The following is a 14,155-nucleotide window of genomic DNA, read 5'->3' on the forward strand; positions in this document are numbered from 1 at the left end:
CCCCACTGGTACCTTAAGAGAGTCATTGTGCCACGTCGACGACACAAGGCGTCCGGAAAATCTCATGGCCTGCTAAGCTCAACTGAAACCCATGCTCCAAGAGCAGCCCCCGACATTTCTGTCTGACGAGGAGTGCCAGTTGGTATGCGCAGCGGTGTTGATCTTCGGCAAGTGATTTCGGATCGGCAACATGGGGACGTTGAGGAACCGTTGGTTTACCGGTGGGAGGAGTATGAAACTCCGAGTATCTGTCAGGTGTTAGTCGGCAGTCGCTTGTACAGAAGGGGCAGGAGAGACGGTGAAGAAGCGGAGAGTGAAGAATCTACGGCGGACAGCTGTGGTTCTTTTCCTGAGGGTGTCAAAAAGAACCGAGGGAGCTGTGCCGCCGAAGAGACATTCAAAAAGATGTCCCAACCCGTCAGTTGTGCCCAGCTCGAGTGCAAGGACCTGGACCATATTACAGCACTGCACGTCCGGAATCCTCACACCAGAGTCTAGGCACGACCAAGGCCCACGTCACAATGACAGCCCCCGACATTTCTGTCTGACAGGAAGCCCTGGTCGGTTTCGCACAGGTTGGTGTCAATATACGGCGATCGTGGACATCTCTGGTGTGGAAGGTAACCAGCGATTTCTTGACGATCGCCGGGGGGATGTTCAGAGAGGCAAAAGTTTGTTGTGCAAGCACGTCGAGTGTCGCGGAAGTGAGGGCGGCTCGTAGGCGAAAGAGGAATTTCGGGTTCGACGTACAAGAAGATACTGTCCCATGGTCAGTCACCGATAGTACGTATGAGCAAAAACGAAAGGATCCATGAATGTTGGTGAAGGGTGACATGGAGCAGGGAGGAGGTGAAGGACGGGAAGGGAATTACTCGACGCTAAACTTGCGGAAGAGCTCGTCGCATCAGATGCTCTCAACCACACCCAAGATCTGACTTGGTGCAGAGAGGGTGCATGATGAAGGCGAGCGTGGTGACAAGGCTTTGTGCTGAGGGCAATGCAGCAATATCTGAGAGTCGCTCGAGGAGGGCGCTATCCTGTCGGACGCGGTGCGCGTCGGGCGTAACTGTAATGGTGAGGACCCGCGCAGCTGCACAAAAGAATGCGCTTCCATCAGTCTGAGTGGGAATTGCAAAGATCTGCCAGTTTGGCGGGCCTTCTGCGTGTCGCACTGCAGAGGGTAAGGTCAGTGATGGTGTTACAGAGTGAGGAGGGTGAGATTGTCGGGGGACGAAGCAGGCAAATCACGCGGTTGAAGGCGGCTGAAGGCAAAGAAAGGAAAGGAAGGATCATACTAAGACAGAGAAGGTCACCAAAGCAGACTCTTTACCGCAGGGTGGGCGCGGCTGAGCGCGGAGTCAACGTGCGGCGCGGACGCGTCTGCCGCCCGACGCGGGCCATCGCAGGAGGTTCTCAGATTGTGGACGCTTCAAATGAGAACGTGGAGGAAGCAGCGAGCAGCCCTTCAAGCTCGTCAAGAGTGCGCAGTTGCGGAGCGAGAGGAGTCGGTTTGCCGTGGCGGAACGAGAAGATGGAGTGGAGGAGAGGAGGAGGGCGAGCGTGGGCAGAAGCAAAACAAGGCCAACGCCGCCGCCAAGCCCCGCCGCCTTACAGCGCTACGGAAAAACTCACAGGGTCCTGGGCCACCGTTGCCCCAGCCGCTGTCGCTTAGGGACCCTCGTCCAACCAGGCGGCTCTGTCATGGCTGCACCGGCAAACAGCAGTGCAATACCACGGATCTCCCTCCTGACCGAGCATGGCTCTCCAGAGCTGACAGCCCTGATAAGACACCACGGATCCAGCGCCATGGCTCTGATACCAGACTTCTGACCGAACAGCGCTTAGGCACGCGCAGGCCATGCAGAATGTTGCTACGCGCCCCAGAGTAAGTGTCGGCCGCTGCATTGCAAACTCATGTCCAAGCAGCAAGGCAGCGTCTCAGTTGTCGCATGCAACGCATATTCAATGACCACATAGCACTCAAGTGTCACTGGCTCATGTCTATCACTAACACAGCTGGACTGCTTTGCATGCCATACGTGGAAGCCATGTCGAAGCTTTCTTGACGCCTCAAGCAGCAAAGTAGCAACAAACGGCAAGGAACAGCCAGCAGCCTCCGGAGCCTTGATCCGGAGGGCACCTACCAGGGGTTTATCTGCCAAAGCGCTGCGAGGTGCCACAGGTCTCCATCAATACCCAACGTGCCTGTCCAACACTGACTCTCGCCAGATCTACCAGCACGCACAATGCGAACGAGATCATATCCACCACGTATCCGCTACGATCGCCACTAGCGCCTTCCGCAGAGTCCCCTGTGAGCTTCAAAGAGCTTCGGATACATTTCAGGTGCGAGTAGCCGGGCTCAGGGCGGTGGCGCGCAAGTGTTCCAGTTGGGCTGCGCAGACAGATGTGGAGGGGCAGCCCAATTTGCAGTACCCGCAACGAGGCAATAGATATAACTTGAATGTACTCACTATCTCTGTACACCATGGATGGCCCCGAAATTTAACATCAGACAAGGATACAAAGCGCCTGTGCTGCGGAAATCTGTCTTCAGGCCGTCGAAAGACTGTCTGCGCGTTCACTTGCTAGCGAACGATGACAGTTTTGGAGACGACACCTCCTGTTACGAAATTACTGTGCTCCTCCCATGGGGCCTCGGTGTCATGCTTCTCCAACGGCCACAGGTCCGCCATTCGCGTTGCCAGTACCATCGAAATGTGAAATGTGAAATCTTCCACACCAAGCCGTCCTCGCTCACGGTGCGCACGAGTAGAATCACGTTGTGCGGAAACAACGCGAACAGAGAGACCGCCATGCGGAGAGCCATGCCAGCTTCCAGAAAATCGTAGGTAATGCCCGCCCGCGTCCTGAACTCGCTGTCCGCCCCGGCGCGCGCGGGCGGGCGAAGACGCAGCCTCAAAGCCGCGTCGTCGTCGTCTATGGCGTCCCCCAGCGCCAGCCGCCCAGCAGATTCGCGCCCGGTACAGAATCTCCGTCTCCATATCACATACCCCACAGCGCGCTGCCCAGTGGCTCGCCGGCAAGACAGAGCGGCGTCGCGGGCGCTCACCACAGGCGCGGCCGCACAGCCGTCTCAGCAGCCGCCGCGACGGGCGGGCGCACAGCACAACGACAACAACACATGATCACCACGCGCATCTGCCGCCGTGCCGCCAGCACCGGGCACCGGGATGTAGATAATGCAGAGAGCTTCGCAGCGATGGGAGTGGCACACCTCGGGGACGCATGCGGAGCGCGGAGGCACTGGCGGCCAGCAGCCGCCGTGGCGGACTGCCCGGCGGGGCGGGGCGGGCCAGGGCTCAACACCGCGCTCGCGGTCGCGATCGCGAAACGCGCGGAGCAGCCGGGCAAGGAGCTCTCAGCGCTGGGCGCCGCGATGCGAGCTGGAGACAGGGCAGGCAGACCAAGGGCAGGATCACTTCTGCTCAGAGCGGGTCACGACGACAAGGCAAAGAGGCAGAGCACGGGAGGAGTCAGAGGCGAGCGCAAGATTTTTTTTATTTCAATCGCAAGCTAGCTTAGATTAACAAAAAAAAAAGAGAGAGAGAAAAAAGAAGGTTTGTTCGGACGACAAGTGTAGTAACTGTTGTAGTTACACATACTCTCAAGGCTTAGTGAAGGGGGGCCAAGGAGCAAAGCCCAGGTCCGGTTAATTTAGTAGAGCTCCCCAAAACACAAACCAGCTATGGAAGAGCTGGCTGGTTAAGGAGGGCTATGAGGGAAAAAAAGAAGAAGAGGTTGGGAGTAGAAGGGAGGGGCTTTTATGTGCGGCCGAGGAGGGGGCCTGGAGGGGTGTCCTCGTGCTGCGGGCTCCGTGCGTAGATTGGCATGGCAACGCTTCTGGCATGGCAACACGCTGGGAGGAAGCACGTGCCGAGGGCCAGGCAGCTGCCGCGTGGGGGTTAGGGGTGGGGGAGGGCACAGGTGTGGGGACATCGCGGGTGAGATGGCGGATCTGGAGGCTTTCTCCGCTGGGGTTGGCGTGGGCAGGGCACTCTGCGTGCTGCTGTAGTTGGGCTCAGCCCGCTAGTTTCGGACTCAGTGAGAAGGCTGGTGTTGGGTGAGCTTGGTCTTGCTGTGCCTCAGGGCTATCGGTGACCGTGCCAGGTGAAGGTCGCGAGGCAAGACAGGAGGCTGTTATTCCTCCACGCTCGCAGAATGCATTGCCTGCCCCGACAGCAGGAAGATGGCGATCCGAACTCGCCGCGCTCGAGTCGCGCCCCGAGCATCAGCAGCGATCGCCACTCCACCACTGGTTCCATAAGCACCGTGGCCGCCGTCTACGTCCCGTCCGCCGCCTTCCACCCGCCGCCTGCCTACTCGTCTGCAGCCTTCATGGCCTCGCGCGCCAGCCTCGGCTTCAGGACCTCCTGGACGGCCGGGCGAATTGTCGTCAGCGAGCGCGAGCGGGCGGTGGCCAGGATAGAGAAGAGGAACGAGTCGAGGAAGCCATCAAGCAGGGCCAGGGCCTCGTCGGAGAAGCGGCGCTCTCAGCGGGCACATTTTCGGCCTCTTCGGCGGTTAATTGGTCGAGTAGGGTGGCATTCGGGAGGTCAGTGACGATCTGCGAGGCGGCGGAGACGGCGACGTGATGCACGTAGGATGTACAACCTGATAAGCCCTCGTTTATAATCCGTACCAGGACTCCCTTGCACTCCGCGATATCCGCATCTCTGCATGGTGCGATGGGTAACACTTGGTCGCTACATGGGCGCATTCCGCGACGAAACGGTCTTACGTTCAATGAGCCCATTGTCAGAACCGTCCTGGTGGCTACGACATCCATAATACGACAAGTGGAAGACGTCCTTGTCAGAGCGTATCTCTGGGACCATGAAGATGTTCCAGGTGTTCCTTCTGGAGGCAGCAGTCCTCAGGTTGCGGTTAATAGTCCATCAGCACATGAAGCATTTTTGTCGAGATACGGCTTCCTTCCCCTTCCGCTACTCGCGCCGGCAGTCTGAATTCCATCTTGCGAAAGCTCATGTGTTTGGTATGCGCGGCTTTCAAGAACCGATTGAAATCGTAAGGGGTGGAAGCGGTAGGAGTCTTGTCCACAGTTAGCAACAAGCTCTCAACCACGATAGGTGGGGTAGCCCTTGTGAGCGTGGTTCTTCGCGGGTAAACCTCCAGCCATGTTTGCACCACCCAATGGAAGTCGCTAGGCAGGCTGGTAGAGATCTCGTTGTCCCAAAAGCAAAAGGAAGTGGTGAACACACAGCTTGAAAGGGCTCATATCGTTGGAGACTTTTAGAGGCACCTTGATCCACGCCCTTGCGTTAGTTGGCTGCCTCGTTGGTTGCTTTCGGTATCACGTAATGAAACACAGACAGAGCCCAGCAAGACATCTTGTATTTCTGTAGACTGATTACCGTCGGGTACAATTTATCCCCATAACTCAAAGAAAGCTTTTTTTCCATAACAACCAGCCACACCATTGTTATGATCATGCAATATCCGACCCTTGCACTTTCGAGGGGTCGGGTGTAAAAGGCGAGAGAAGAAACTTTTGAGTGGCAGCAGAAAGCTCCGATTATTACGTGCACAGGGGAATTGCGTCAGGTGGTGAGCAAGGACCGAGCTTGGGTAAGCGTTGCAAACTTTGGAATGGTAAGCTGAGTTCAGAGGGGACTGAAGGATGACGATTCCTACTCACGGCATGCGCGTTCAAGCCCCAAGTACTCAAGTATGTCCATATGGGATAGAAAGCAGCGTGCCCCTCAAGAGTAAAGTGACCTCCTTGAAAGAGGACTGTCAGCGACGTTCTGGATGGATGGATGGGTCACGTACCGTTCAAGGTTGTCAGGCTTGGCACAAGCAGAGAGGGCAAAGCTGATTCTCCATGCAACGCGTTGTTCAATTGTCCTCGCGGTCAGTTTCGTATCCTTCCTCGGCGAGGCGCTGGTTGCGAGCATCGCGCTCATGAGCAGCATTGCGCTCAATCGCAGCAGCGACCTCGGGGGTGAGCTCCTCGTCCCAGCGGGGCGGAACGTCGTCGTCATCCTCGTCGATGTCGTGACGATGAGGCGGGATGAAGGCACCCAGGAAAATGCCGATGGCGAAGACCAGCATGACGAGGGTAGTGTCGGTGAGGCCCCAGGCCATGACCGCCCTGTAGTTTGGCTTGAAGGGCATCTGTTCGATGACGGGAAACTCAGGTGGAGCGTAGTCGGTAGGCTGGATTAGCGAGGCTCGCGGGGTGTAGGATTCCTGCAGAATCTCGGTTGGCAGGACAGTGGTGATGTTAGGCGGGGGCTGGTGAGCCTGGCGACTGCGGTGCTCATACAGTCGACGATACGTGTTATCGACGCGCAGCCGAATTGAAGGCATTGAGTCGGCGGGGAGTTGTTCTGGGGTGGATACGGTGTAGTGTGGAGGGTGAAGAAGAGGAAGAAGAAGAGAGGCCGATGCCACGCCCGAGTTGATTTTGACCGCGGCCGCCAGCTGTCACTGAACCGAGAAGGTGCAACCCCGGTGGCCCCCACACTCCACTGCAGGGCTACATTCACAGCAGCCAGCACTGTTGGCCGGAAAATCCATGGGCGCACTTATGCGCGTGTGGGCGAACGGCAAACCGTGTTCGGCCTCCCTCACTTAGCACCAGAGCCGCTGCAGCTACTTCGTGCCACTGGTCGGGGGCCGCTCCAGCTTGACACACACACGCGATAGCTGGAGTGCCGTGTCTCCAAGCAGCTACAAGTGGGCAGTTTCGACTATATGTGACCTGCTGTCTGTACCAAGGACGGCATTAAAGCTCTCGCACCTGGACTACGAGGCGGCCTCTTTTCACTGAGAGCCGACGAAGGAGCCGCCATGGAGGGCGAGGCTGACAGAACCCAGTGCCTCGGCGCTAATTGCGGGCTGCTCTCGGCGGCGAAGCTGTGTGTGAATGCTGATGGATCGGTAACAGATGCGGTGACGTAGTGGTCAGATTGCGGCGGGCGCTCAAGACCGCTTTCGCCATTGCCCGACCTCCCTCTCCTCCCCGCCCCACCCCGCCTCCAGATCTTCCACCAAGCCCGACGTCGGCTCAGTCATAGCCCACCATGGAGGCTGCCACGCCATCGGCTCACTCGCGGCGCGTCACGGAAGCCGACAAACCTCCTCTGCTGAGGCTCAACGAAGACTGCCTAGTGCATGTCGCCGAGGCCGTCGCCGCTCTCGACTTGAAGCTCAAGAGAGCGCGAACCGCCGGCTCTGACGATCTTGCCACGAAGACCAACCCCGGACCTCTCCAGGCCTTCTCAATGGTCAACAAAGAGATACGTCAAAAGACAGCGTCCGTCGTGTTCCGCCACGTGTGCTTGAATCTGAAGCCTCACTACCAGTCCAACTTCGAACGCGGCTTGGGAGTCATCCAGCTCCATGTAGGTCGCGATCGCTTTGAAAAGACGATCCGTTGGCCCAGGCACGTCATTTGCCATGCCAGGTATGTGGGAACAGCTCAGAGTTGCTACATGTGAAGACGAGCTTACGATTTGCATAGGGCACTGTCGCTGCGCGGCGAACACTTGTTGCTGCCTCAGCTTAGCGAATTACCTCAGCCTAAGCTATTTCCACTGGCACTCCTCGATCTCCTGCAGACCCCGCGTACCCTCAAACGCCTCTGCGTCAACAACATTCCGATCCGATTGCTGGAAGATATGAGCAGCTACGCCCTCTACTGTCGCCCACAGCGGCTGGAGCACGTTGAAGAACTCGGCGTGTGCATGGGTGCAGAGTATCTTATGCACATCTGCCCCAACACCACGACTCTGTCTATCAGCGAAACCCAACGCTTTGACATGGCTGATTGGGCCACCATGGACGATCAAGGCATGGAGATGTATAGGGCCGAGTGTGAGGAAGCCTTCTTTCGCTACGCGTCCGCCCTCACGAAGCTCCGCTCTCTGCAAACCGGCGAGAACACCTTCCCCCTCCGGCTCTCCAAGTTTCACGCAAGCCTCCCTCATCTCGAGCACGTCCACTTTGGGCATGATTTGGTCTTTCCTGACCATCATCCACTGTCTTCCAGGGACCTATGGTGGCTGATCTTCGGCTTCCCGCATCTTCGTACCATCACTCTTGACAGTGTCAGCCAGTACAAGCGGACTCTTGCCGATGGACGAAAGGCCTTCAACGGACACTACCCGATTGTTACTGAGCCCGAACTGATGCCCCTGGCACGCATGGAGTTGGCAGAAGATCTGCTCTACTGCGGACACCCGACACTGGAGGCCGTGGATATGCCTGTCAACTTTATCCATAAAAGCCTACCCAAGGACTACTTCAGGTTCGTCAAGGGCGCCATGGCGGGTACAGCCGTGATTGAGGGCCGCAAGCACAAGTATGACATGAGGCACGTGCACTGGAAGTGGCACCCCGCGGTTCTCCGCTAGTTTGGCCGAACGGCTGATCTACGACTTGGGATAACAGCTACCGCCGCCGCGCGAGGTTGCTTGGTTACGGTTATGATGGAGGCATACATGCTACAACGGCTCTTGAGATAGGATAGCGAAATCTTAACACACTTGAGCCATCCAACGACACATGCTGTGACGCGCGACACTTGGCACTGCGCATAATGTGAGCCCACTTACATGGGTAGAACCAGAAGCAGCCGTCCAAACATGAATGGATGGATCATGCCATCCCATACGCATACGGACATGGTATTCTACTGCCCACGTAAATAGGCTGAGCTGCTTCTCTACCTTCGAGATCCGCGATGATTCTGCCGAGCAAGCGTCGTGTCTACGGCACCGCGCAACCCCAACCACCGCCGAACGTCCTCATCTCACGACCGCGAAACGCAACGACGCCAGTCCAGCCTCTGCGACACCCATAGCTTCCCTCTTTCTTTACAACGCGGCCCCGTGCACCAGCGCCCCACAGCCCGCTCGATCGGCCGCGCGCACCACACTTCCCACGACCCCGACACCACCAGCGCGCAGGAACCCAACACTTCTTCCTCAAGCACCAGCAGATAGCCAGCAACCCAACGAAAAAGGAACTTTGCGTCGCCCGGAGATAGTAGAATACCGAGGACACTGTATCCTGGGCCAACAGGCTCCGCCCAGAGGGCCCGGAACGGGAGGCGGAACCGCGTGATGGTGTGGTGGGCGAACGGGCCCTGGGGCGAAGCGGATGGAAACTTGGGTGGTGCAGCTGACGTTGTTGCTACTGTCATGTGTCGTGCCTCCGTGAATCCTCTAGGAGTGGCTGCCGTGGAAAGCTCCATGAACAACTGGCTGAAGAGTAAGGAGCGGCCAGATAGGCCTCGAAAGGCCGTTGGTTAACATCAGGGTAGGTTCTGGGAGACCTATGATAACAGAGACGATTAGACAAGAGCATATTCAAGAAATGAGCTGGCGTTTGAGGTTATCACCTCCTACGCGGGTCCTCCTTTTGCCATTGCTGGATGTTCTCGAAAGGTTACTGACCTCAGCAGATGGCCCGAAGTTTCTGATCCGGACTCTATTGCAACGAGCGAAGAGCTGTCAGAATCGCGGATCGGCCTCAATACAGTGGCTCTCCATCGCATACCATCACAGAGCCTGAATTCATGTAGAGAGGAGTCATTCGCTGAGGGGAGGTTGGGCAACCATACGCGGCGACACGTGAAGGGAGGGGAACTCTATGATCCTCTTGCCCTGGACATCTCAGGAGACTATTCAGGCAATGTGAGTTCAATCTTCCTAGTCGCTATCTGGAGCTGATCATGCGAGCCTTGCAACTGCGATGGATAGCCGTCAGTGTTGTGAAGCCGACGAGGGTCATGAATGGTACACTACTGCCGCACTGTGCTCCGCCGCTCAGTGAGCTGGCTTTCAACCTCTCCAGCTACTTCGGAGACAGCTGGAACCATCCAGATATCTCATGTCCGCAAGGTTTTGTACTAGCTTGCCGACGCCTATGGAAATGGTTGCGGCAGAAACGGTGTGGAATGTCCGCAAGCACTGTGTTGAGTTCTGAAGTCTAGCCACGACGAAGAGAAAGGAGAAAGCGTTTCGGAAGGATAATAGTTGTACAATAAAAAGACGCTGTTGAAGGCAATTATCATGCTGTCGGAATGCTTCGAGGAAATGCGGGAAGCTGTACCTGACTTTAGGATGATAACAACACCGTAGCAGCAGCAGCAACAGCAGTGCGCCGAAAAGAACAAGAAAGGCAAAAGGGCCTGAGTACCGCTTGGCTGATTTGTTCTTTCTCAGGAACAGGACAGGGCTTAAAGGAGGCGAGACATCAATGAGCTGTGTACGATGAGCCATTGCCGAGACAGATGTGCCGGTTCGCTGGATTGAGGGTGTGAGTGCGCCTTTTTGATTCGCGAAAGCCGACAAAGTCGTTGTCCTCGAACAACATACTTCATCAATTATTGCGAGCTGTGATGAAGAAAGCTAGAACGCCCGTGCTGAGACAAAGAACGTGGCTCGGGCGTCCAAGATAGTATCGTTGGACAAAAAGGGTCGGATGAGCTGCCTTGTAACTTGGTTCCCGCACAAAACTCCGTCAGCATATTCCGGGCCATGGATAACACCCAAGTATCGGGCATCGAGCCATAGGTACTCACCTGATCATCGACAGCCACGCTATTCCCCAGACGCCAGTATGCATCATCACAGCGGCAGCTTGTTCTGCATCTCCTTTGGAATTAGGACGGTCATCGCCATCGTCCGGCCCATGTCCACAATCATGCCCTTTCTGGTGCTACCAAACTCTCTTAGACCCGGGTCAAGTCAAATGTTCCTGATGATAGACCGACAAAAGTAAGCTCTGTGGCCTCTTCATCCACAGTGGTATCTCTGGCCAGTCTTGCCCAGACGATGAGCCGATGATGTAGAGCAATCACGAACCAGTATTCCAAGGGCTGGTGGCTGTTCCCGCCGACCGGGCCGGTTGAATATGAACAAGTTGGGAGTCTGGCGACAAATACGAATGGGACAGTGATGTCAAAAGGGTGTATTGTGTACTCGCCGCTGAAGATCGAGAAAACAGGACGATACTGCGAGGAAAGATGACCTGGTTGCAATGTAGGCTTCTTCCAGCACGATCGTGGTACGGGGCGGCGAGTCGGTGGCAGAGACAGCAACAGCAGGAGAAGCGGTCTACGAGATGGAATCAGCGAGCGTTCGCGGCCTCCAGTAATAAGCATTATGGAGGGTCTGGCCTGCGAAGGTGCGCATGGCCGGGAACCTGCCGCGCTATCGAGATGCCCAGTTGCGGCGGCAATGCACCGCTGGGAAGCTGGGACGAGGGTGGTAGCTGGCTGCCGGGCTGTATGGGTTTTTCCTCTCTTCGAAAACTGCACGGCAACTGCGAGCGAGTATCCTAGGCCCCCAGGAGCCAAAAGCCTTGCGTTGCTGCTCGAGGGTGTCTGATCTGGTCTGCTTTCGGATTTTCCTGAAGATGTCGCGGTGGGGCAAGCTGAGCCATTGGTGCTTGTAGGACCGGGACAAGGATGACAGCACTGAGCTGAATGTGAGAAAGGCGCCTGCGTTATGGGGAGAGGAGATTGCGCGGGCGAGTAGGATTCTGAGCCAAGGAGGGCGCAAGAGCTTGGAGAGGTGCCCGGCTGCGGGAGTACCTGCTCAGCAGAGACAGCCCATTCTGGCTACTGGCCAGCGCTGGGTGTTAGGCAGCCAGGCCGAAAGCACGCGCCTGCTCAATCACCCAGGATGACATCACGCGCAGCAGCATCCATATAATCTCTCGCCGACTCACGTTCGAGCACTCAACAACAACTCCACTCAATTCGACCAGATCTGCCCCGCTCAATCTCCCTCCATCAAATTTACCTTTCTCTCGATCACCAATTGTCGCCGGCGCAATGGCTCCACCTCTCAGTCGCCACTTCTTCTACGCCACGCGTCTCCAATGCCGCTGCATGGTGCAGCCGCCTCAGAAGATGATTCGCAACCCTCTCCCCACCTGTGGCATGCTCCATCGCAACCACCCGAAGAACGGACTTGGCTCTCGCGTTTGCTCGGCTCGTTGCTGTAGGGAGATCGTCGTAAGCCTACTCTACTCCAATCTGGACCTGCTCACTGCACGTCACTACTCGTCTCGCCTGACAAAACTATCATGCTAGGAAACACAGCTAATAGAAGTATAGTACGATGACTTCCCGGAGTACGATCCCTTCCTGAGCCCCGAGCTTCCCTTCGCCGGTCCCGACGAGCCTGACCACGGCCCGCCTATGAGCGCCCGCATCTGGCCTACTCTCCACTGGTTCACCAGGTGAACAAGCCAAGCCGCTTCTGAAACTTTCAGGCAGATGGAATTGCGAGACGGATCTCACGGTAGCACAGCCGACCACAGGCTTTGACTCAGGATGGCATTTTACATATCAGGAATTATGGGAGGGCGCGTCGGAATGGCTGCAACTTGCTTTATACTGAGTCCACATGCTACGAAGCACAGCAGATAGCCAAGGGAATTGTTGCTCTCTACTTCTACCAGATGATCTCTTCGTGAACAAAACAATGCAGCGCTTGCCAATGCGTACTAAGCGCCCCGACAGAGCACAGATGCCTTTGGCCTCTGGGCGTTCCCCATCTTCGGGAAAGGAGTGCGCAATCTTGAAAGCCGCATCTGCGCTGGGACATCAGACTCCGCTTCCTACTGGCGGATTCCACGATCGGGCTCAGACGGTGTGGCTCAGTGGTTCTGCCACTTGCTGTGTTGGCACCACTGATGCGTGTCAGCGGCCGCGCCTGCACGATGGGGCAGTTTCGGGCGGGTGAGCGCGGCTTGTGGATATGTGGAAGGGGACATAGTCACAATATGTGTTGAAGACGAGCTCCCTGCTACTCCGAGCGCGCTCTGCGATGACAGAGGCATTGCGAGCCAAGAGCCATGACGGGTCAATTACACATTCAAGGTCAGAGCTGCACCTGCCACGTCTTGCTGAAGTAGACATGCGTGCAGTGAGGGCATTTCCAGCAGCGGCGCACTCTCTGTGGCTCCCTCAGCGCTTCAAGGAAGGCACGCAGAGGCAACGCTGTCTGCCATTCTGCGCGGGTACAGCTGGCAGTGACGCGGAAAAAGAGGAAGGACAGGCCATCAAGGGACGGCGTTGCTCTACGCAGGTCTGTCTTGGCGCGTTGGTAAGGAAGGTCCTCAGCGGAAGGTCCCTGGCGCAAGACTGCCGTGGACCTGCTGGGCACGCCTGCCGTTGGGGTTCCACAACCGGCTAGGCGTCAATGGGCGGGCTATTTCAGCTGCCGTCGTCTTCCCTCTTCCTCTTCTTCCTCATCATCCACCCATCAGCCAAACAACCAAGAACCCCAAATTCTTTCACAAGTACGACCTTCATCTTGCTCCACGATGTGATCTCTCCGCTGACCTGACCCACAGACTCCCGCTGGCCGCCCTTGGGCGCAGCGCCCGCCGTGCTGGCCGGGCCTTCTTTCCGCCTGCCGCCTCGGTCCGCAAAAGGAAACGAAGGACCTGGGCGGCTGGCATTTGCCTAGCCGCGGCGCCAGAGCCGGCGCCACGAGGCGTCACCTACGGGGTACGTTCATCCTCTCTCACGCCTGTAAGCCGAAGCATGCTGACCATATGACCACAGTGGCTCCCACAGAGAGCCCTCAGGCTCAAAGCACAAGTCTCTGGCCGCTGCCTGGGTCCGTCCGTCCGGACATGTCCACCATGGACTCCTCCCGACATGTCCACCATGGACTCCTCTCGACATGTCCACCATGGGACCTGGGCAGCGGCCGTCCAAGCCACAAATACCTGCGAGTAAGTACCCATCCACATCTTCCTCAGCGCTCTGTTTCTGCTGCGAGCAAAAGCTGACGCCCCCAACGTAGGGCCACATCATCACCATCACCACCACGAACGGCCTTTTCCTCCTCCCGCCGCCGCCAGCGGCCCCGTTACGCCGCCCCTTCGCGTGGCAGAGCTTCGTACCACCATCACCATCACAGGGTGCACAGGCGGCCTGGCCGGGTCCTCCGACGCTACCTCCAGCGGACACGGCCAGGCCGGGCTCCGATGCCACCACTCGGAGAGAAAGGGGAAACCTGACTGGGCCGCTGGACAACATACAAGATCGAAGTTTGCTGCTTGTTTCGGCGGTTGGGTGAGTGGACGGCTGGGGAACGACGAACACCTTTGCGGAGGTACCAAGAGGCCTCTTCTGGTC

The 14,155-nt window shown here is 57.2% G+C and overlaps 3 protein-coding genes across 3 annotated transcripts; 1 reads left to right on the plus strand and 2 right to left on the minus strand.

Annotated features, from left to right (window-relative positions):
* Window positions 1–4,340: 4,340 nt before the first annotated feature.
* SLS55_006008 (uncharacterized protein) lies at window positions 4,341–4,859 on the minus strand (the record flags this gene model as incomplete). The annotated part of the gene is made up of 2 exons (XM_066777446.1): window positions 4,341–4,513; window positions 4,763–4,859. 2 exons carry the CDS (start codon window positions 4,857–4,859, stop codon window positions 4,341–4,343), a joined length of 270 nt encoding a protein of 89 aa, XP_066631541.1.
* Window positions 4,860–5,880: 1,021 nt separating this feature from the next.
* Window positions 5,881–6,354, minus strand: SLS55_006009 (uncharacterized protein; the record flags this gene model as incomplete). The annotated part of the gene is made up of 1 exon (XM_066777447.1): window positions 5,881–6,354. One exon carries the CDS (start codon window positions 6,352–6,354, stop codon window positions 5,881–5,883), a length of 474 nt encoding a protein of 157 aa, XP_066631542.1.
* Window positions 6,355–7,070: 716 nt separating this feature from the next.
* SLS55_006010 (uncharacterized protein) lies at window positions 7,071–8,402 on the plus strand (the record flags this gene model as incomplete). Its single annotated transcript, XM_066777448.1, has 2 exons — window positions 7,071–7,453; window positions 7,511–8,402. The coding sequence occupies 2 exons, from the start codon at window positions 7,071–7,073 to the stop codon at window positions 8,400–8,402; spliced, it is 1,275 nt and encodes a 424-aa protein (XP_066631543.1).
* Window positions 8,403–14,155: the final 5,753 nt, after the last annotated feature.

This window comes from Diplodia seriata (assembly GCF_021436955.1).
Source record: "Diplodia seriata strain FDS-637 chromosome Unknown scaffold_6, whole genome shotgun sequence".
Taxonomy (NCBI): Eukaryota; Fungi; Ascomycota; class Dothideomycetes; order Botryosphaeriales; family Botryosphaeriaceae; genus Diplodia; species Diplodia seriata.